The 22,550-nt window shown below is 33.1% G+C and overlaps 2 protein-coding genes and 1 long non-coding RNA gene across 3 annotated transcripts; 1 reads left to right on the forward strand and 2 right to left on the reverse strand.

Annotated features, from left to right (window-relative positions):
• The first annotated feature begins 469 nt into the window (after positions 1 to 469).
• On the forward strand, positions 470 to 9,113 carry LOC105798070 (uncharacterized). Its single transcript, XM_012627969.2, has 10 exons — positions 470 to 1,012; positions 1,662 to 1,782; positions 3,171 to 3,256; positions 3,354 to 3,735; positions 3,864 to 3,964; positions 4,146 to 4,212; positions 6,276 to 6,503; positions 7,496 to 7,954; positions 8,112 to 8,184; positions 8,281 to 9,113. Exons 1-10 carry the CDS (start codon positions 642 to 644, stop codon positions 8,538 to 8,540), a joined length of 2,148 nt encoding a protein of 715 aa, XP_012483423.1. The 5' UTR covers positions 470 to 641; the 3' UTR covers positions 8,541 to 9,113.
• Positions 9,114 to 10,026: 913 nt separating this feature from the next.
• Positions 10,027 to 10,809, reverse strand: LOC128032446 (uncharacterized). Its single transcript, XM_052620585.1, has 2 exons — positions 10,700 to 10,809; positions 10,027 to 10,622 (listed from the first exon to the last, which is right to left on the reverse strand). The coding sequence occupies exons 1-2, from the start codon at positions 10,745 to 10,747 to the stop codon at positions 10,128 to 10,130; spliced, it is 543 nt and encodes a 180-aa protein (XP_052476545.1). The 5' UTR covers positions 10,748 to 10,809; the 3' UTR covers positions 10,027 to 10,127.
• On the reverse strand, positions 10,809 to 21,989 carry LOC105798072 (uncharacterized). Its single transcript, XR_008188601.1, has 3 exons — positions 21,877 to 21,989; positions 14,077 to 17,922; positions 10,809 to 11,028 (listed from the first exon to the last, which is right to left on the reverse strand). It is a non-coding gene; the product is annotated as an uncharacterized LOC105798072 (long non-coding RNA).
• Positions 21,990 to 22,550: the final 561 nt, after the last annotated feature.

Consider the following 22,550-nt stretch of genomic DNA (forward strand, 5'->3'; position numbering starts at 1 on the left):
AAAAATTTTAGCTTTTCCCCAAGAATATTTTTTGAGAAGCATTTTAAATGCTTAACTCACTAAGTGCCTAACGGCCACATAAAGTTTGATAAAGTTACCTTAGAGATTTCTCTATTGTAGAAATCGATCAAATTAGTTCATTTAATATTAAATGAATCAATTTAAACACTATACTATTTAAAAGAATAAATAAGACCAAGTATGAATAGATTTTAGTATTTATTGTTTAAAAATATAATTTACGGTTTGAAATTGAATTGTAATTTAAAAATCAAATTTTAATATATTTTATACAATAAGTTACAACTTTGACCTATTTAATTCATTTATACAGTTATTATAATACAAGAATCTCGCCCATAAACTTTTATATGTAGTTTAGTGTAAAAAGACTAAAAGCCCCTCTTCAACGGAAGGACGTAGTTGTACCACACATTCTGGTTATTAAAAGACAAACGGGGGAGTATGAGGAAGAAACTGGTGGTTCCCAGCCAGCCAACCAGAGCCAAAACCAAAGCTAGTTTAAACTAAAATGGAATGGACCACTTTCTTCTTCTTCTTCTTCTTCTATCTCCTACTAATTAAAAACACAACACAAACTCTGCCAACACAGCTGCTGCTCTCTCAATTCTCAAACCACTATGAAAAATTGCGTATGCAAGGCTTCGAGTTTCACCCCTGCAACTCTCTCTTCACTATCATTTCCACTTAACAACAACCCCCCTTGTTTTTCCAACAAATATCGCATTTCCTTTTCCACTGTTAAAACCCAGGCCAAAACTTGTTTGCTAACAACTAGTTTGGTGAAAAGAGGTGGTGATTTCGGTGGAAAAGATGATGAAAATGAAAATGAATATAGGAATAAGAGAGTGCATTGCGAAGTCGAAGTGATTTCTTGGAGGGAAAGACGAATCAAAGCCGAGATTTTGGTTTCTGCTGATATTGATTCTGTTTGGAATGCTCTTACTGATTATGAACGTCTTGCTGATTTTATCCCTAATCTTATTTGCAGGTATTGCTTTTCCCTCCCCCTTTCTCCCTTTTATTATTAGGTTAAATTCTGATTCTGTTGTTAGTCCCTGTAGTTTGTAAAAGTTGTGGATTTAAGATGTAATTTTATTTGATCATTTTTAGTAAATAATTTATTAAGTAGAGTTATACTATCTCTAAAATCTGTTGGGTCAAACATATTATTATTTCCATAATGTCATATCAGCATATTATTTTCACTACTCATTACTCACCCTCCGTAATTTATGTTAAAGATTAAAATTTCAAAATTGAAAAAGTGTAAGTATTTAGAATGATCCAATCGAAAAAATGGACTAAATCTATATTTGTGTAGGGACTAGTAATTGAATTTAACCAAACGGATTTAATTGCTAATGTTTGATTGAGTTGGTACTAAAATTTCAAAATTTTGAAAGTATAGAGACTAAAAGTGACCAATTCAGAAAGTATAAGACTGAAATTGATCAAATAAAAGCACAGACTAAATCTACAACTTTCATGAAGTAGGTAGACTAATAGCAGAATTTAACCTTACTATTATTATTTTTCCCAAAAATACTTGGCTGCAATTGGGGTTACTTGAAGTTAGTATGAGTTTCAACTTACTCCCTTCTCCATCACTTGAGTTATGAACTTTGTCTGCTTGTTAGTGGAAGGATTCCTTGCCCGCATCCTGGACGGATATGGTTGGAACAGAGAGGTTTGCAAAGGGCATTATATTGGCATATTGAAGCACGTGTTGTTCTTGATCTCCAAGAAATTCCCAATTCGGTAAGCATCCTAACCAATATAGTTATAGTGTTGAACTGTGATACAGATACTAGTAATTGTCTATTAACCTTGCAGCATTACGAATGGCTGTTGTTTCGCTTTTTTTTTTTAACAAATTTGGATATGTAATTGACTACAAAGCCTTGTTCTTCTCAAGTTGGTACTTTAACGGGTAGAAGCTATCTATGTATGACATCTTCCCACGAATACTGCTACCTCAAAAGTCCATGTTTTGCACGTGAAATCAGTAGAACTCTAGTCCGCAACCTTTTCACTATAGATTTTTCTTCGCTGCTATCATCATGATTATGTTTAGCTTTAGCGGTGCCATGAGCAGGTGTCACTGCCATCATATTATCAGATGATAACTTTAAATGCGTCCATACTGTATATGGTATACATGAAACTTAATTCTTTGGTCCTTCACATTTTTCTTTGACAAAAATATTTTGAGGCTTACATTCAATTTCTAATGAACTACAAGACTTTTTATTGCAATTGCAACTAAGAATCATGGGCTTTACCTGGGTTGAGTTTGAATGGAAAGCACTTATCTTTGCCAAAAATAAGTAGTTGATGGAATACCTGGAATGAACTATTTTAAAGGTGATACCTTATGGAGTTTGAAATAAAGTCTCAATGCATATATTAACCAAATATTTAGGAAGATTAACATCTCAAAAAGCTTTTAGCTTCATAGTGGGGAATGCTAATCATCTTACAAGTTTTCTTGCCCTTTCCTGTTAATAGCTGACTGCAAGGAATGGATCTGAATTTTGGAGAAAATATTTGCAATCTACTTGGCATAGGAGTAAATAGAGTGAGCTTGTCTCTGCCATTCTCTATGTACTGACATTGTGCAGTCTTTAAGCTTAAAAGTTTAACAAAACCCTTTAGTTCCTATACCAACTATGGATTCTTGTTAACTTCTTATATGATATACTAAATTGATCCATCAAATATTTCAAGCACCTCTTAAGTCATAATATGAAAATGTGATCATGCATAGACTTTAAGTGAATAGTCAAGGATGGAGAATGTTGATGAAGGCAAAGCTAGGCTAAGCTCAATCTGTAATTTTGAGCAAGGTGGGTCCATGATGCCACTAATTTGCAGGTTTATTAACTGAACTATTTGAAATAGAAAATAGGATTTTGAGCTGAAAGAGGAGGTTGGTTTTCATGAAAACATATGGATAGGTTTTTAGCTGCTATGCAAGTGAGATGCTGTATGGACGAGGTTTATGCAGATTTATTTGCTTTGGATTGATAGTTCTTCGTAACTGAATTTGAGCTTGTTTCACTTGTCTTGGTAGCTTTAATTTTGACATATGCCTTTCTGTAGTCTTTAATACCTACAAGCTTTGTAAATTGTTGCTTGTGATTCAGTCCAACGGTCGTGAACTCCTCTTTTCCATGGTTGATGGAGATTTTAAGAAGTTTGAAGGGAAATGGTCTGTCAAATCTGGAACAAGGTAGCATCAATGTTCTCTATTTCACAGCCAACATGTTTTCGGATTCTTGCTTTTACCATTTGAAGTAAAATACTTTTTCTCTATGACATTGTTGTAGGTCTGGTACTACAATTTTATCATATGAAGTTAATGTAATTCCAAGATTTAACTTCCCTGCCATATTTCTGGAGAGGATTATCAGATCTGATCTTCCTGTGAATCTTAGAGCCTTGGCTTGTCAAGCTGAAAAGAATTTTCATGGGAATCAAAAGATGTTAATAGCAAAAGATTTGATTAGAAAATCTTTGCCTGTTCTTTCTTCACCTGGCATTGACTCAAATGGTGCACTCTTGGGAAAGGATAAACCACCGTCTGTAACTGGGCCTCTACCATCTTCGAGTGAGTTGAACAGTAGCTGGGGTGTTTTTGGAAAAGTCTGCAGAATCGATAGGCCTTGTGTGGTTGATGAAGTTCATCTTCGCAGATTTGATGGCTTATTGGTAACTAATTGATTCTAGTCTGTTCTCATAGGGTCTCATGTTGTCTGGAAGCCACTTTTTGTTTTAGCAATTGCTGATATAATGACTTCTGTTATAGCTGTTCCTGATAAAATGCTTTTGGGCTGAAGGAAAATGGAGGCGTTCATCGTTGCGTTGTTGCTAGCATAACTGTAAAAGCCCCTGTTCGTGAAGTTTGGAATGTTTTAACTGCATACGAGAGTCTTCCAGAGTAAGTCTAATATAATCCATGTAGAACTTACTAGTTACCATACATTCTCCATTGCTCCTAGATTTGTAGTAAAATGGAATAATTTAGATTAAATAAATCCACAGTATTCAAATATTTATCTTTCTAATCAAATCGTTCTTTTGTGTTCCCGTTTTTTCCTCAATAAGTTTCATTTTGGCAGGATTGTTCCAAATTTAGCTATTAGTAAAGTCTTATCACGCGAAAACAACAAAGTTCGCATTCTTCAGGTACGAGTAAGATTTATTTATGAATCATTTTCTCTCTTAGGATGCCATAGTAAATGCTTTTAGATTCTGTTGCTTTTAGTGGATGAACGATAAATTTTTTCTTGTCTTATTTGAACTTGTCCATATAGATTATGCATTCCAATTCAGCTTTTGATAATCCTGTAACCATCTCAGTATTGGATATTTAATCTAACTAAAATTTTCTATTATTAGCTATCATATCCAATGCATGCAGCAAATGTAACTTAAGGATGTTTCCATTTAAAAGATCAACCCTATCTTTTCCTTCCATTTAAGGATGTGTCATGGCTGATTAATTCTATGGCGCCATCAGTAGGCAAACCCTATCTTTTCCTACCTATAGCAAAAGATATTTGGGAGGCTATGAGGGAAACTTACTCTGATGTAGAAAACTTATCTCAAACCTTTAAGTTGAAAAACAGGTTATGGAAATCAAGGCAAGGGGAGCGTGAGGTTACTGATTTTTTCAATGAGATGATGTCCCTTTGGCAGGAACTAGACCTATGTTATAATGATGAGTGGGACTGTCCAACCGATAGTGTTAGGTGTATGAAAAAAGAGGAGAATGATCGGGTTTATTTATTTTTTGGCTGGGGTAAACAAAGATTTTGATGAAGTTAGGTCCTATTTCTTTGGGAACCTACTCTTAGGGAAGCCTTCTTGGAAATAAGGACGGAAGAGAGTAGGGGAAAGGTAATGTTGAAACCAAATACTGACCCGGAAAGAAAAACACTTGAGGCTTCAGCACTTGCATCAGCCCAAGGGGAGTCTCAAGAAGATAAGAAAAAGGAAACCATAGTGTGAACATTGCATTAAGCCATGGCACAACACAAAGGAAACCTACTGGAAAATTCATGGGAAGCCTCCAAATTGGAAAAAGAAAGGGAATGACAGTAATCAGACAGACCAAGCATTGCAAACAACACGAGATGATAAGGGTCAATAGAATACTCTGATGCTTCCACAATTCACAAAGGAACAATTGGAGCTTCTGTACAATCTCCACATAATCGAGGTGAAAGTAATCCAAATCTACCATCTTGTTCACTCTCCCAAACAGGTGAAAATTAATAAATTGATGAGCTGCCTTCAAATATATATATACTCTATCCTAATAAAAATGTCACAATTGATATTTTTGAGGTCAAACTTTGACCTCAATTTTTTAAATATTTTAATTAAATAAATTTTATAAAAAATATATCTAAAAACAACTTTATTCAAAGTTCTTATAATATATTTTTCAAAATTTTACCCATAATAAATAAATAAAAAAAGGCATAATGTAACAAATTTATTAAGATGGAGGGAGTATTATATTAGTGATTTGTAGTTATTCTCAGTCATAGTTGTTGGAACCAAACCAGACCAGCCGGTACATCTGTCCAGACAAAGGGTTTGAATCGATTGGACCATGAACCCCTCAAAACCGGGATAAAAACCTGGTTAAACTGGTTGTTTAATCTGTTGAACTGAGTTATAATTTTTAATAATTGTTTAATTTTATGAAATTTTTAATAATTTATTTTATTAAAACCGAATCGATGGTTGAATTGGGAACCAGTGGCTTGATTGGTTCGGCTACCAGTTTGGTTCCAAAAACCATGTTCTCAATATCATTTATGATGTTCTTGGAGATTTAGAATTTGGGACCATAGGATCAAGGAGGGAACCTTGACATGCAGAAAAGCACCATACTTGTAAAATCCTGGAAGAAGATCTTAGGGGCCAAATTGTTTCAAGACTCGGTTACAAGACAGTACAACGCTACAAAAGTATTTCCTCTCAATGTTGCATCAGCTACATGGATTATATTATGCTTTGTGTGCGCTTAAGGACCATACCTTAAGTGTGATGTTTTTGTTGTAGTTATATATTTAGGACCATTTCACATTTGGCCTCTTAAAGAAGATGCTTTTAAGAACCATATTAAATTTGGAGATCTTCATTTTTTTTGGCCTGTGGAGATCTTCATTAGCTCAACAAAATATGAAGCAAGTTTACTCTGGCCTATTTTATGATTTAATTGGCTCCTTTTGCAGGAAGGATGCAAGGGCTTATTGTATATGGTGCTTCATGCACGAGTTGTTTTAGATCTGCATGAACAACTTGAAAAAGAGATCAGTTTCGAGCAGGTTGAAGGGGACTTTGATTCATTTCAGGGGAGATGGCTTCTAGATCAACTTGGAAGTCATCACACACTACTGAAGTATTCTGTGGAGTCAAAAATGCACCGAGATTCCCTTCTTTCTGAAGCTCTCATGGAAGAGGTAATGTATCCATTGAAGAATGTCAAATATTCACTTCACTGCATTCCGTTTTCATTTTCTCATCTACTGTGTAGTACCTAATCTGCAGCTAATGTATCCATTGAAGATATAAGTTTAAAAATACAAATGTTTCTGGGTAAGAACTGAATATATCCTTTCTTTATAGAATTCTTGTCACTTGGTGCATGTTTACTTGAACCTCTATATTAGGTACCTGGGTAAAATGTTATCGAAAAATCAGCCTTTCTTAACCTTCAAACTTCTTAGATTTCAATGAATCATAAACTATAAATAACACATTCTCCTTGCATGGGAAAGTTGCAGATGGATCTCCACCTATATGTTTCAACAGTTTGTACGAACCTTTGTGGAAATTTTAACTGAATATTCATTACTCTTTTTTATTTTTGGGCCAATGGTTATGCGCAATTCAATCGTCATGATAAAATGTAATTTGTCCATTTTCTTGTGTAAAAGTACCATAGAGGCCCTTGTACTAAGAGTCGGATTGTATTTTGCCTCTCTACGAAAAAAATTGGCAAATTAGCCCCTGTATATTAGATCAAAAAGCAAACTTGTTCTTCTGTTAAATTTCATTAATTTCTACTTTTAAAAATTAGTCCTTGTATGTTAGAATGAGGCCAACGTGGCACGCCACATGTAACCGTTTGGTTATTCTATCAGCAACGCCAATTTTTAACGGTAAAAATGGATGAAATTTTTAATAGAAAGGAGTTTGCTCTTTGATCTAACGTATAGGGGCTAATTTGTTCATTTTTTGAGTAAAAGGGAGTAAAGTGTAATCCGACTCTTAATACAAGGGCCTCCATGGTACTTTTACCCATTTTCTTGCCATACATGTTTGTTCTGAAACTAATTTTGTAAGCCTACAAGATATGTTGCAAGATAACTGTTCGGGAATAATAAAAGACAAGATGATAAGCATCCTTGTGGTAACAAAATAATAAAGTGTTACTTATCTGACCTTATAGGTTATATATGAAGATCTACCGTCCAACTTATGTGCGATACGAGATTATGTTGAAAAAAGAGAGGCCAAAATTTCCTTGGAAACACAAGAAAATCGACAGCTTTATGGGCAACAAAGTTCCTCCAGCAATGGCAATGAAACAGCCTATAGTGATACTGGTGAGGAGGATGAGGGTTCCAATAGTGCTAATTCACTTAGACAAAGACCAAGAGTTCCAGGCTTGCAAAGGGACGTTGAAGTCCTCAAAACTGAGCTCCTGAAATTCATATCTGAACATGGACAGGAAGGATTTATGCCTATGAGAAAGCAACTGCGTTTGCATGGCAGAGTGGATATCGAGAAAGCAATCACACGCATGGGTGGATTTAGAAGGATTGCATCTTTGATGAATCTCTCCCTTGCATACAAACAACGTAAACCGAAGGGCTATTGGGACAACCTTGAAAATCTGCAGGAGGAGGTGATTTGTTTTTGTTACCCTTTAAGTGTTCTTTTAAATTCAAGCCAAATGAAATTCATTAACATGTTAGATGGTGGAAAGTTATTGCAATACAGAATCATAATATTTACAAGTTGATAATGAGGATCAATCTAATTTGGCCTGTTTTACCTTACAGATTAATCGATTCCAGGGGAGCTGGGGAATGGACCCATCATTTATGCCCAGCAGAAAGTCGTTTGAGCGTGCAGGTTATATTCAGTTGTGATATTGTTTCAAGTCATTCCAACAAGAGGGAGCTTCAGTTTTATTTATGAATTTTATGAACTCTGTTGTTATACTTACAGGACGCTATGACATCGCACGGGCATTGGAGAAATGGGGCGGCCTTCATGAAGTTTCTCGTCTACTGTCACTCAAGGTGAGACAGAAGCACCCTAGCAGACAGGGACAAACTAGTGCCAAGGAAAAACAGGTAGACAATATAGCAGCAAGTAGGGGCATAGAAAGTGAAGAAAAGACTCCAATATCAAAGCCATATGTTTCGCAAAATACACAAAAGTGGCTCACGAAGCTAAAAGGTTTAGACATTAATTGGGTTGAATAAATGTGCCTACTACTACTATTACTACCAGTCTACTGGTTTAGTTTCTTTCCTTTTGTTTATGGAGTATAATAAATTGGGTTTAATATTCTTGGTCGTGGTAGAAAAGGATATATTAGGTTCTTTTAGTTCCAAACTTGATAGTTTCTCTTAAAGATTGTCGGTAAAAATATCATAGAGGTTCTTGTTCTAGAAGTCAGATTGCATTTTGCTCCATTTACTTAGAAAATGGGTAAAATAATCCCTCTACGTTGGATTAAAGAACCAACTAGCCTTTTTGTTAAAAACATCATCTATTTATATTATTAAAAACTGTTGTAGGTGAAAAATAACTAGATAGTTGTGTGTAACGTGTCATATGTATTTCATGCTAACGTAAGAAACTAGATTTTAACCGTAAAAATGAATGTAATTTTTAATAGAATGATCAATTTGTTTTTGATCTAACGTACTGAGATTAATTTTCTTGTTTTTTTAGTAGAGGGAGCAAAATGCAATATGATTTCTAGTACAATGGTTTCCATGATACTTTTACCGATTTTTATCCTATACAAATTATTATATCTGTTTTGTACATACGATGTCCAGTTACAAAAAGAAGAAGAAAATGTAAATGTTGTTGCATAATAGGTTCAGGGCATTGTTATAACCATTTGATAGTTCCATTATGAGTTCACTGAAAAATTATTTCAATGCTTAGTTTGAAGCATCAAAGCCTTTATATAACACAAATCTCAAATTTGAAGTTCCAAACTGTTCCTAAAATGAGGACCATTCAAACTAGTTTAGTTACTTGAACCAATTTGTCTTGATTGTGCTCGTCACCGGATAATTTGTGGCCCCCCTTTATATTTCCCTTCGCTGATAGGCTTTTTTCTTTTTTCTTGCTAAAATTGTCTTCGTTATAGTTTTTTCCCCCTCAAACCTTTGTTAAGTATGGTCCAATTGTGGAGCAAACGCAGCTTTTTTTTTTCTTTTCTTTTTGGTATGTTGGAACCTATAGTCCTTAATTGCAAAACAAAGTTAAGAATATTTGAGCAGTGCTATGAGTAGTGCCAACTGCTTTAGGGATTGTTAAAGAACAACTGCTTTAGGGATTGTTAAAGAACAAAGATGAACATAATATAAGGGTCTGTTTGTTTGGCTGGTAAAATGTTTTCCATAAAATGATTTCTGGAAAATGTTTTACTTTTTTGTAAAATAATTTACTGGAAAATATTTTCTGCTGTTTGGTAGATTTCCTGAAAATATTATCCGGAAAAGTTGTTTTTACATATATTTTACATATATTAATACATATTTATTAATATATATTAATAAATTATTTTTACATATATTGCAATGATTTAATTATAATAATACTCAATTATTAAGCTACAATATTAATTGTTATAAATTGAAAAAACTAATATCAAATAAATTATTTGTAATTGTGTTAAAAAAACAAGTATTGAATAATTATAAATTGCTTCGAAACCACAATGAGTAGTAGAAATAATAATATTATCCAAATACATAATTAATGGTTCACCACATAGTAACAACATTGTCCAAGTGCATAATATTACACCACATAAAAGTATCAAATCTTCAACCTTGAGAAAATTTTTGAAGCCAAATTTTGTTATGCTTCTTACTTTTAACTAAAAAAGCTTTGGCCTCGGATTCATGACTCACTAGATAATCAAACACAGAACACAAGAAGTCATCATCAAATCCTTTTTCCTCCATCGACATCACTTGTTCGTAAAGCTGTGATGTCTTATCGGCAGTAAATTGTTCCAAAGCATTAGCAATTTTGCCAAGTTGTTCACCCACAAATTTAATTTGTTCTTCAACGACACTTTCTTGAACACTTTTTCTTTTACGTTTGGATGTGCCAGATGAAGATACATTTGTTCTTACCTCTTCAGCCTCTTCATTGTCGCAGTCTACAGGCATTGAATCTTCATTACCATCATCCAAATCTATGTCAGCAAATGTTCTGGCAAAACTCCCTGTTGCCATATCTTTGCCAACAACCAAAGTCATTTCATCATAATGATCAATGCTTTTATTCAAAAATGGTTCATACTTCTTGTGTGCCTGTTGGATATCATACACAATTAGAATAACAAGTAAAAAAAATTGAAATATACTTAACATATATATATATATATTACCATCACTGCTGCATCATATGTCGCTCTATCACATGTGATCATTTTCATGTTATCATCCCATCCAAAACCACTTTCACCTCAAATTTTGCATATAATCGCCAACGGTTTTTCTCGTCCTCAAATGATTTTCCACATGCTTCAGATCGCATTGGACTTGGAATCTTTCAGAAATGGCGTCGACAACTCGATTAATAGAAACTGCTTTGAAAGTATTAGAAGGTTTATTTCCTTTTCGAGCCTCCTCTGCTAGAATTTCAAGGAAAACATGTTCCATCGATTTTGTCCACCTGAATTGCTTGGAGGTCCATTCTTTGTTGCCCTTACCCATTCTACAAAATAATTGTCATTGTCAATCATTTCAATATCCAACAAGCTTAAAACATAATAATAAATTCAATATCCAACAAGCTTAAAACATAATCAATATCTAACAAATTCAAGACATATATCAAAATCCAACAAACTAAAATTTCAATATCATTATCCAACCAACATTTACAAAAACTACATTAAAAAATTTTAATACTAAAACATACATAACATAGAAACAACAACCCTAAGCCCTAAACCTAAATATTTCTAGCCATATAATCAGTCCACATAGTTTGTGCAATTTCATCTCTCTTAGCAGACCATTCTCTTGCTTCTTGTCTTTCTTCTCGCTCGTGAGAGTTGGTATTATCAAATCGACTCAGACGCCTCAGATAATCCTTGATTAAGTAAATCACTAGGATCAACTCCCATTATATGATTATGAATGATACAACAAGCCAAAACTATATCTACTTGAGTTTGAAAATTCCAAAATGGTTCAAAGATCTAATACACAAGCAGTTTCTTCAAAATCCCAAAACACGTTCAACAGTGATTCGTAATGATGAATGACGAAGATTAAAGAGTTCCTTTGCATTTTCATGCCCTTCAGCACCAAACTCTTTTAAATGATATCGGACACCATGACATGGGGTAATACATCCATTTCAGATGCCATATCCAGCATCAGCAAGATAATATTTACCTACAATTTTACAATACATAATTAATACTAATAAATTATGAGCTTATTAGAACTATTTGCTATTTTATGATAAATATTACCTTCCAGAATTCTTAATCCTCCTGGACGTGAAAGTGCATCACTTAAAATACGAGAATCATATGCACTACCTTCCCAACCAGCTAGAACATAGGAAAATTTCAAATCAAATGTAATGGCAGCCAATACATTTTGTGTCGTCCCCCCTTTACGGCTACGAAATCTTCCTTGCATGCTAAGTGGAACGGATGCACGAATATGAGTTTCATCTAATGCTCCAATACAATCTTTAAAATAAGGATAAAACCTTGGATTGTTTCTAATTTCACTAGGAGTTGGCTCATCAGGTAATCTAATAACTAGTCTATACAATTTCAAAATAGCTCTCAATACAACCCTAAAGTAACGGTGAACTGTCTCAGTTGATCTATAATATCTAGTTCCAATCACTCGAAACCTTACATTATGACCAATTATATGTAAAAATATAATTACTTGCTCCCTAATATTCACAGATTTAGTTGATTGTAATAAATGATTCCTAATAAGAATATCACACAAATTAAAAAAGGCGATCGGCCTCATCCTTATCAAATCAATACAATGCTGGTTACCACTATATAAAATACTATTAATATAATTTTCTCTTTCATAATCTCGATTCACACGAGGGCGAGAAGAAATTTCCTTCCTAGTTTCTAATTTTTTAATCCAAAGAGCCCCAAAAGCTAAAACTAAAGCCACGACTCCGACAATTGTAGTTTGATGTTGATTACAATCCATCTACACAAAATAATGCCACACAAATATATGATCACTGCAAAAAGATGCAAGATTTTCATAAGATCACATAAAGTTACCATGACTAAAAGTGCATACATACATATCAAGCTAATTATAATTGCATAATAATTTTTTGAAAGTACCACTTAAAATGAAAGCATGAAAATGAGTTTTCTTGTAGGAAATTGTGAAAGAATTGTAACTAATGTGTTGAATCATGAGTTTGATTGGTGCAAGAATTTGTTATATATTATTAGGTTATCTTTCCTATATAATTAATTAATTAATCCCTCATTATATATTTAATCAAGAATTTGAATGGGAAATTTGAATGGAATTCATTTAAAAATCAATATATTATTAGGTGCAAATTTGAGGATTTGGATGAAAGACGCAAAATTTGTTGATGGAGTAACTCAAACAAATAGAATTTCAAGATATGCTAATGGTCTCCTACATGCTCTTAAACATGTTCAGCATGTTACCAACTCATTTCACAAACAATTGGCATATGAAAATGAGTCCAAAATCTCAAGCATAAAGTCTCTCTATTTGACATTTTTAAACAAAAACTTTATGCTTTCCGGAAAACATTTTACACCATTTGACATAAATGTTAGCCCCAATTGATAGGCTTAGTTTAACCAAAAAATGGCATAAATTTGTGTTCAAATCTAATTTAGATATTAACTTAAAATATTTTTGAAAAATATTTTATTACACAATAAATTTAAAAAATATAGTATATCAAATACGCTATAAACTTAAAAAAATATATTAACTTGCCTCTTTTATCTTGTTTAATCAAATGTATAATTTTTTTTAAAACTTACCTCTTCTATTTAAAATATGATATAAAAACCCACCCACCTGACAGTTCAACACTAATATATATACATCAAAACCAATTTTAAACAGGCAACAATGATGTAACATGAAGCAGCTCAAAAGCAGAGAAAGAAGAGTTAAAATCGTGAATTTTTACACAGCGAAAACAGATAAAGATTTCATATGAATGAAATAACTATTATAATAAGCAAAAAATGAAAAATCCTCCAAGCTGGACTATGTTTATGATCATGCACATGCTTCATATCACTGCAGCAAAAAGTGATGAACCAGACATTAGCTAAAAAACTTATACATGCACATCAATAAAATCCTAATTGCCTTTAAACCTAGTGCTTGCCCATTGCAACTCCTGAGCCTAATCCATAATCAGAAGGCAAGGGATCAATGCCACCAGTTTCACCCCAATCTTCAACACCATAAAAACCACCAGCTTTCCCTTTATTACCTCCATCAAAGCTCTCAAACTCATTACTAGAAGAACTCAACTTCCATAAACATTCAAGTCACCAAAAGACAACACATCATCCCCCATGTTAAACTACAAAGGATAATCACATCAATACTTCCTTTTAATCCATTAACTCAATGCTAAAACTAAACCATGGAATCAATTATAATGCAAAGGACTAAAAGCATTAACAATTTAATCCAGTAAATAAGACCCACGGCATTCAGAATATCATAAACTACAAAAACATCTACATACCTTGAGTTTCTTATGTGTTGCAACTAGAAGAGGAGGAATAAGTGAATACAGATCACACAATAGTCCTGTAAGTGTTGAAAAAATTGGGCGCTCAATAGCCCTGCAAAAAAGTATGATATCCTTGAAATAACTAAACAAATAATACTGCATTGAATTGTCATTATTTAAAGCATTTTAAATTAACAACCTATATACCATTCCAACAGCATTAGCAAAAAAATAGTTTATCGCTAAAAAAAAAACCTTAGCTAAAAACTGAAGCTTTGAAGGTAGAAATGTTGAGATTTTTATAGAGAAAATAGCAAGAAAATTAAATCATAACTCAAACATCCATATCATTCATTAGCAGGAGCCTAGGAGGAATTGCAATGGAATACGCTATTTGCTAGTATGCTTAACATAAAAGAATCTATTGTCTCCATGACAAAAAAAAAAGGATTATTTAGTGCACCACTAGTGAAGCTAAAATCTCCACATGGGACGCTACTAATCTGCTGCATGCTTATTAAGTACACGATTACTATCCTATATGAAAGTTCAAAAACGCCCCAAGCAAGTTAACTGACAGCCATGAATGCCTTTAAGTGTAGATAATAAAATCGACAATGGAAACACAATACAACAATAGTAAGAATAGTTATGGGGTTTCTAAAATCCACGGTAACGTAAATGATGATAATCATTAACTATACGAAAAAGAAGTGAACATTAGAGTATTAAGCTTAATTCGTTTAAGAAATTCAGCAACCCTAAAATTACACAACAAGAAATAAACAAATGAACAAATAAGGAATAAACAAATAAAAAATGATAAGAGATAAGAAATGAATCGGGTCAATCGCATCTACTAATTGAAGCTTTGAAGGTAGAAATGTTGAGATTTTTATAGAGAAAATAGCAAGAAAATTAAAAGGGAAAGCTTACCTTTAGTGAAGAATTGGGGGTCGAGTGGTGTAGGGAAGAAGAGGATGAGTTTTCATCCTTTTTCCGATTTCTGGAAAATCCAACAAAAAACCACCAATTTCATAAAAAACTTGAAGCTTTTGGGTGACTCACCGACAGATCTATGGAGCAGAAATATGGAGAAGGAAGATGAAGCTGAGAGACAGAAATGGCGAGGCAGAGATGAGGAGAGGTGGAAGCTTTGAGGAATGGAAAATGTCTGCTGCTTAGAAGAGAATGGAAAATGTTTGCTTAGAGAAGAATGGAAAATGTCTTACCAATTTTGAATCCGTAAGACAATTTCCGGAGGAATGGGTTTGATTTTACCGTGTTTGGAAAATGTTTTCCTAAAGGAATTCATTTCCCCCAAACAAACACCGGAAATGGTGTAAAATGTTTTCCGAAAACCATTTTACAGCAAACAAACGCACCCTAATTGTTTACACAGTTTGGTTTCCTTTTGTTTGTGAGGCTTTATTTAGAGAGATGATCCACTATCTTTCAACTTCATACAAGTGATTTAAGTCTTAACATACATCAGTTTAGGAGCCTCACTTTTGTACTTAAAAGATCTAGATTACTCTCCTCTAAGTTTTCCCCCTGAAAAATTGGACATTAAATCAAGTGGCTCACCTGTTTATTTACAAGAATGTACTCTCAAAAGATAAATTCCTAATGAATAGATAAGTGTTAAAACTATCTGCACCTTTTAACTTACACAAGCCTCTAATATATAAGAGTATAAGGTTTTCTAAGATGAAAATAAATTACAATAAAAAAATTCTTACAAAAATAGCAGCACAATCAACGTTGAGAATCTCCATAAAGTTCAAGATAAGTCGAGAATTCTCAAGATATGTTTCAAGTTATCTGACCTAATCTCATTAAACCAGAATCTGATTGCTTAATCCGATTTGATTCAATCCAATCTTCAAAGATTTGTTGCTCCACACTATGGATCTTCAAATATGGGCCAACGTACGTCCACTAAATCATCTAATTCATTACCCAAGAGATTTGGTTGAAAAGATTGACAACTCTATAAGGCAAGTTTTGTAATTTGCGCAATACCAAGTGTAGTGGGCACTGTTGGTGGCATTGCATGAGGCATTGCTCACATAATTTTCTCAACAATAAAAACTTGTATCAATATTGAATAAGGCTTCCACATTTAGAGCAAAAACTTAGCTTCACTAAGCAAACTTCAATCTAGAATTATCTTTCCAAATCTCATCAAACCAATTATACTTAGGATACAAGAGATTTAAATAAATCTTTATAAAGTCGGTCCATATCTTTTGTGATAGCATATCTCAATATATAAAGTAAGTCGATCACATTAAAATCCTTGAAAAATAATCTTGTTTGATCCAATCACTTCTTCAAATATAATCAATATAATAGTTTCATAAGTATACCTATTTACTATTTACGAACTCGATTTATTGAAATGGGGTCCTTAAATTGCATTTTTCGAGACCACTGAAAACCAGGTCGCTACAAAAAAAACCTTGACAAACACTTTCAATGTTTGCAAAAATGTTCAAGCAATAAAATCTTAGGAGTCCAAGGTCAGTCAATAGAAAAGTTGATTAGAGTTTACATGTAACACCCTACACCCAGTCCGACCACCGGACTCGAGCGATAAGGTTCTACAAACAAATACGGAGCATTTACATGCAATTCATAGTTCAAAATTTCAATTCAATATCAATTTATCACCTATGATTGATTATAACATGCATTACAAACAATTTTGGGTTTAAATTGAGCTTATGAAAGCTTTAAATTCACTTGACATCAATCAGGGATCAATTTGAAACAATTATAGAAAAATAGGAAAATTTTGTAAACAGGGGTCACACGGTTATGTCCCCTTACCGTGTGAAAGGCTGAGGTCGTGTGGGGTTGAAACACACAGCTGTGTAGCCCAATCGTGTGAAAGAAGTAAGATCGTGTAATATAAAGTCACACGGCCGTGTCGTTAGGTCGTGTAACAAACTGAGACCATGTGTGTACTTAATTGTAAAATCTTACAAACATTCACACGGTCGTGTGGCTGGACCGTGTGAGAGACTGTGACCGTATGCACCAATTATCACCCAAAATATATAGACCACACAGCCGTGCCATATGCCCATGTATGGCACACGGTCGTGTGTTAGATTGTGGGTACTTAAAGAAACCTTCCAAAACAAGTTTTATAATCCCTAATTCACTTAAGCCACAAGCCTTAAACTAACTCTCAACCTAATCAAAAGCATCAAAACATGCTCCAAAACACCACTTATAACAACCATATTAAGTGCCTAACCAATATGCCACAATTAGTACATCAATTCAACAATTCATCACTAACCCTTTATGTATAAACATACCAAAGTTTCATACCAATTTGTTCACCAAAATCACATCAATCCCAATTACCAAATTTCATCAATCAAAATGCATTATAGGTACGAAAGTATGCTTATACCATCAAGTGCCACAATACAATCAACATGACACACATCATTTAATCATTCAAAACAATCTTAAGATGGCATTAATGTCAACCACACAAACATATACCAAACCTTACCATATTCTTTCAAACTTAGCATATGCATACTATTCATTTTACTAAGCCTATTTCAAGACATATTACCTAATCACCATACAAGCAATTAAACATACATACCTAAATAATTCAACAAGGTTATCAACTACAAAGATCATTACCAACATTTATATATACACATATTCACATAACATTCAAAATACCAAATTAATCCAAAGCATAACATATACAACCATATAACCCTCTTAGGTACATGTCATGACCAAACTAAAAACATCATCAACACTTAAGTCCGAGATTGTCGCTGGATGCTGAAGTTGATGATCGAACCAAAAGAACCTAACCTATGCATGAAAAAAAATCGTACGTTGAGTATAACTTAGTGGTATTTCTATAATCCGAACATTAAATCATAATATAAATCATTCAATGCACAAGTTAAGAATAAATGATGATATGCAAATTATCATGTCAGATTTTACCATTTCTTGTTCTCATAATCCAAATCTAACAAAAGTCACTAGTATAAGGCAAAAAATTTCCATTTCATATTCCATTTGAAAATATCAATTATTAGGTATCACATTTCATCTCAATTTTTCCATATCATTAATTCAAAGAACATAACCATAATTATTTCTACTCATTTCACGAATCATTATTTTGATTTTCATTTTAACTTCCCTATTAACCTGATTTGGACTCGGATGAATACGTGGATCCAACCAACACACCAATTTGGCACCCAGTGCCTATCGGATAAATCCGAGAATAATAAGTTGCGCCTTACACTGGTCGGTATAACCGACAGATAGATGTGCCCAGCACTGGCCGGTATAACCAACAAATGGAGTGCCCAACACTCCTCGACACGTAGTCGTGTAACCCTAAACTCTTTCTATCCTATGACATGCCAATTATACCCAACCCTACTCGAACAATTAATAGGGTAACAAATTTCTCACATTCATTTTAAACCAATTTTCAATTTCAATATAATAATCTTAATCAACCAATCAATAATTCCCATATATAACAACATAACTCATCGTAACATTAGTACAATTCTGTAACACCCCTTACCCGTATCCAACGCCGGAATAGGGTAAACACTTACACATGTAAACCTATTAAACCGAGTTACAAAATTTCATTCAAATTTAAAACTTTCAAAATTATTAACATGCTTTTATAACTCTTCACATTATATATATATAATGCAACATTTTCTGCTAACCACACTATCAAATAATGGATTTACTCAATCGAGCTCAATATCACATGTCAACTTATAATCCAACATTTAACTTCAATTGCACTTTCAGATACTTTTTAAATTAAGGATCGATTACGGACTTGAGTACATCAAATGCGGTGTCACAATTTGCTTGAATTTTTTTTCACAATGTTATAACTCAAGATGGTGTTCTTTATTGAAACACCATACTTACTTTTCACATTTTGCCATGGATCCACCATGGACTTATCCAATCAATTCATCACCGATTGCCGTACATATGTACTCAATCCTGCGTGTCCATTAATTTGAACAAACAATCTCATTTTATTCTTATTTTTACCATAATTATAATTCAACAACATTATACTAATTGATACATTATACCATTCCCACATTAACGATTAATCATAAAAGTTCAGCCATATGAACTTACTTTTCATTAACTTTCCACACTCATTTTCTATGAACATCACACAAGATATAAACAAATCATTCAACCATAGTCGCGAGCTAGTGTATTTAAACATAACTCTTTTTGGGGCTAATCACATAACAAACCATATCAATGCATAACTTATAAATTTAACGTGGCATGGTCTATGTAACTACTTGGCCAAAGCCTAAGTATGTATACCAAATATGTTCACCAAATATACATATAACATAAGCATTATAAGTAGGGATAAGCACAACATTTATTCATGTATCGGGCTTACCAACATGTTTTAATTCATAAACCACTCATGGTCTTACTCCCTGCCAAATCATGTACCGAATAATTTAGCTTTCTTAACACATTTATTTGCTTTTACTATTGCTCACATAAGATTTATAGAGCATAGAGCCTTGTATATAACACCGGCATAAAGCCTGCTAGGCACCAAGCCCGATACATTTCACCGGCACAAAGCCTGCTAGACATAAAGTCTGATATAATTCACCGGCACAAAGCCTGCTAGGCATAAAGCCTGATATAATTCACCGGCACAAAGCCTGCTAGGCACAAAGCCTGCTAGGCATAAAGCCTGAACTTACAAAATCAGTCTTTCACATAATTCACATCTAATTTAAATCATTCTCGAAATATAATCAAATCACAATATTACATTCGGCACTAGCTTATATAACTTCAAATAATTAATTTCATACATTTTATTGTCCTCCTCCTCCTCTCCATTCCACATCCTTTACGTATAAAACATGCTTAAATAGTATTATACATAATTTCACTATTCACTTATATTAAAATTTAAAGCTCTCTATTTGAGTCAGAGTCACTAAATCATATTCATCCGGAGCTACAGAGCTCCAAATTAAGATCTATAAATTTTCTCATATGATTTCACTGTAATATAAATTTAATCACACATAAATTTTAAGGTTTGCTTAATTTCCAGCAAGCTATCTTTCTGCGTCATAGACGCTAATTTATTTTTATCTGGAGCTACAGGGATCCAAATTAAGTTCCATAAATTTTACCTGAAACTAGACTCATATAACTTCTTACCATAAAATTTCCAGAATTTTTGGTTTAGCCAATTAGTACAGTTTATTCATTCAATTTACCCCTGTTTTGCTGTCCAACAGTTCTGACACTTCTTCACAACGAATCAATTTTCTCCTCATACAAAATTCATATGATGTTCTCGTTTATTTCACTTGAAAATAGACATATTAAGGATTTCAAACATATAAATTATACTCCATAATTATTTTTGTACAATGTTTACTGATTTTTCAAAGTTGGAACAGGGGATTCTGAAACTCATTCTGACCGTGTTTCACCAAAATTCAAATATCTCATAATTCACACTTCTTTTGCTTACTCTGTTTCTTTTATAGAAAAATAGACTCATTAATCTTTAATTTCATATCTCACCCAGACTTTAATTCAATTTCTACTATTTTTGGTGATTTTTCAAAGTTATACTAGTGCTGCTGCCCACAACTGTTTTAAGGTCAGTTTCACTCATTCAATAATTATTTGTGTTCACTTTCATTTATATACATTTACACCAAAGCATATTATATCTTGGCACATAACAATCAAGTGATCATAGACACACCTTACTTGTAATATTAGGGATGTTCGGGATATCTCGTACACCTGGTAGGACGCCAATGCCATATCCCAGATATGGTCTTACATGGGATCACATATCGGTGCCGATGCCGTAATGAAGTTGCACAATTAGTGCTAACCAAATTACTCTCGGTATCGCACACTTAGTGCCCGTTATTCAACATCATTATTATAATTCGCACACTTAGTGCCTATTATTCAACATCATCATTTTAATTTTACACACTTAGTGCCATTCATATAGCCGTAGCTATTCCATACTGCACACTTAGTGCTAAATATTGATAAATCACATTCATGTCTATTTCTACTTTCCGAACTAAAATACATTCAGCTATATATATATTTATCATATTTCCATTTCAGCATATATAACTAACATTTATTCAGAAATTTTAATATCTAATTGCTTATAAACTTACTTGGATGTCGTCGACTAATTGATCGGCTACTCAACTACTTTCGATTTTCCCGATCTAAATCCCATTTCTTGTTTTCTTGATCTTAACATATTCAAATAAATCTCATTTTAACATATTTTCATTCAATTTAGTCTAATAAAGCATAAATGGGCAAATTACATTTTTACCCCTAATATTTCGCACTTTCACAATTTAGTCCTTATTCCACAAAACACAAAATATACAAAATTTGGCCACACTCCTTAAGGGCCGAATCTTCCTAGTACCCATATAAGTCCATACATTTCATTTATTTCACCTTTGAGTCCTTCAAAAATTTATTTTTGTAATTTAGCCATAATTACTCAAAATCACCAAAAACTTCAACACAAAGCATATTAATCTTTAACATATCTTTCATTTTTCATCAACAACTATCAAAAAGCTCAAGCACTCATCAATGGCAAAGCACAAAATCATCATCAATTCACAAAATTGAAACATGGGTTTTAAAGAACACAAAGCAACGATATCAAAAACGTAAAAATTATCAAAAACCGAACAAAAGACTAACCTTAATCTAACTCCCAATGGCCGAACCTTAGCCAAGCTTTTCTCTTTTCTTCTTTCTCCAGTTTCGACAGTGGAGAAGATGATATGATAGTGGCTTCCTTTCTTTTTCTTTTTCTTTTTTATCACATAATAATATATTATACCTTATTATAACATATATATTATTTTAATAATATAAGAAAACCATATACATCACCTAATGCCGTCCACTAACTTGGAAAATGACTTAATTGCCACATAGAACCTCCAATTTATAAAGACAAAACAATTAAGCACTTTTATATTTAACCTCAAATTTTCACTTTACTTAATTTAGTCATTTTCTCAAATTAAGCATACAACATAAAATTATTTCACGAAACTTTCACATATATAATTTCACACATATTTAACACAGAAAATAATATTAAAATATTTTTAGACTCGGATTCGTGGTCTCGAAACCACTTTGTCCGATTAGGGTCAAAATTGGGTTGTTACAAATTCCATATTTCAAATAATATTTTTGAATCTATTCAATTTCAGTCCTTTTCACATACAACGAATTCATATCAATTCAATTCATCTCATTGAATCAATTATAACTCACCTTAAGAAATTACCGTACAATGCAATTCATAAATGCAACAATTGAGATAGTTGAGATTATAGAAACACAAACTGTAAACTCTGAGC

Source organism: Gossypium raimondii, chromosome 9 (assembly GCF_025698545.1).
Source record: "Gossypium raimondii isolate GPD5lz chromosome 9, ASM2569854v1, whole genome shotgun sequence".
NCBI lineage: Eukaryota > Viridiplantae > Streptophyta > Magnoliopsida > Malvales > Malvaceae > Gossypium > Gossypium raimondii.

What these genes read in the sequence shown, in the direction of transcription:
- LOC128032446 (XM_052620585.1), bottom strand. Translation starts at nt 10,747, where the DNA reads ATGAAAATGATCACATGTGATAGAGCGACATATGATGCAGCAGTGATG. An exon ending in CATATGATGCAGCAGTGATG is followed by an intron (nt 10,623 to 10,699) that starts GTAATATATATA and finishes GATATCCAACAG; the next exon opens with GCACACAAGAAGTATGAACC.
- LOC105798070 (XM_012627969.2), top strand. Translation starts at nt 642, where the DNA reads ATGAAAAATTGCGTATGCAAGGCTTCGAGTTTCACCCCTGCAACTCTC. An exon ending in GCAGATTTGATGGCTTATTG is followed by an intron (nt 3,736 to 3,863) that starts GTAACTAATTGA and finishes TTTGGGCTGAAG; the next exon opens with GAAAATGGAGGCGTTCATCG. An exon ending in TTGAAAATCTGCAGGAGGAG is followed by an intron (nt 7,955 to 8,111) that starts GTGATTTGTTTT and finishes TTTACCTTACAG; the next exon opens with ATTAATCGATTCCAGGGGAG.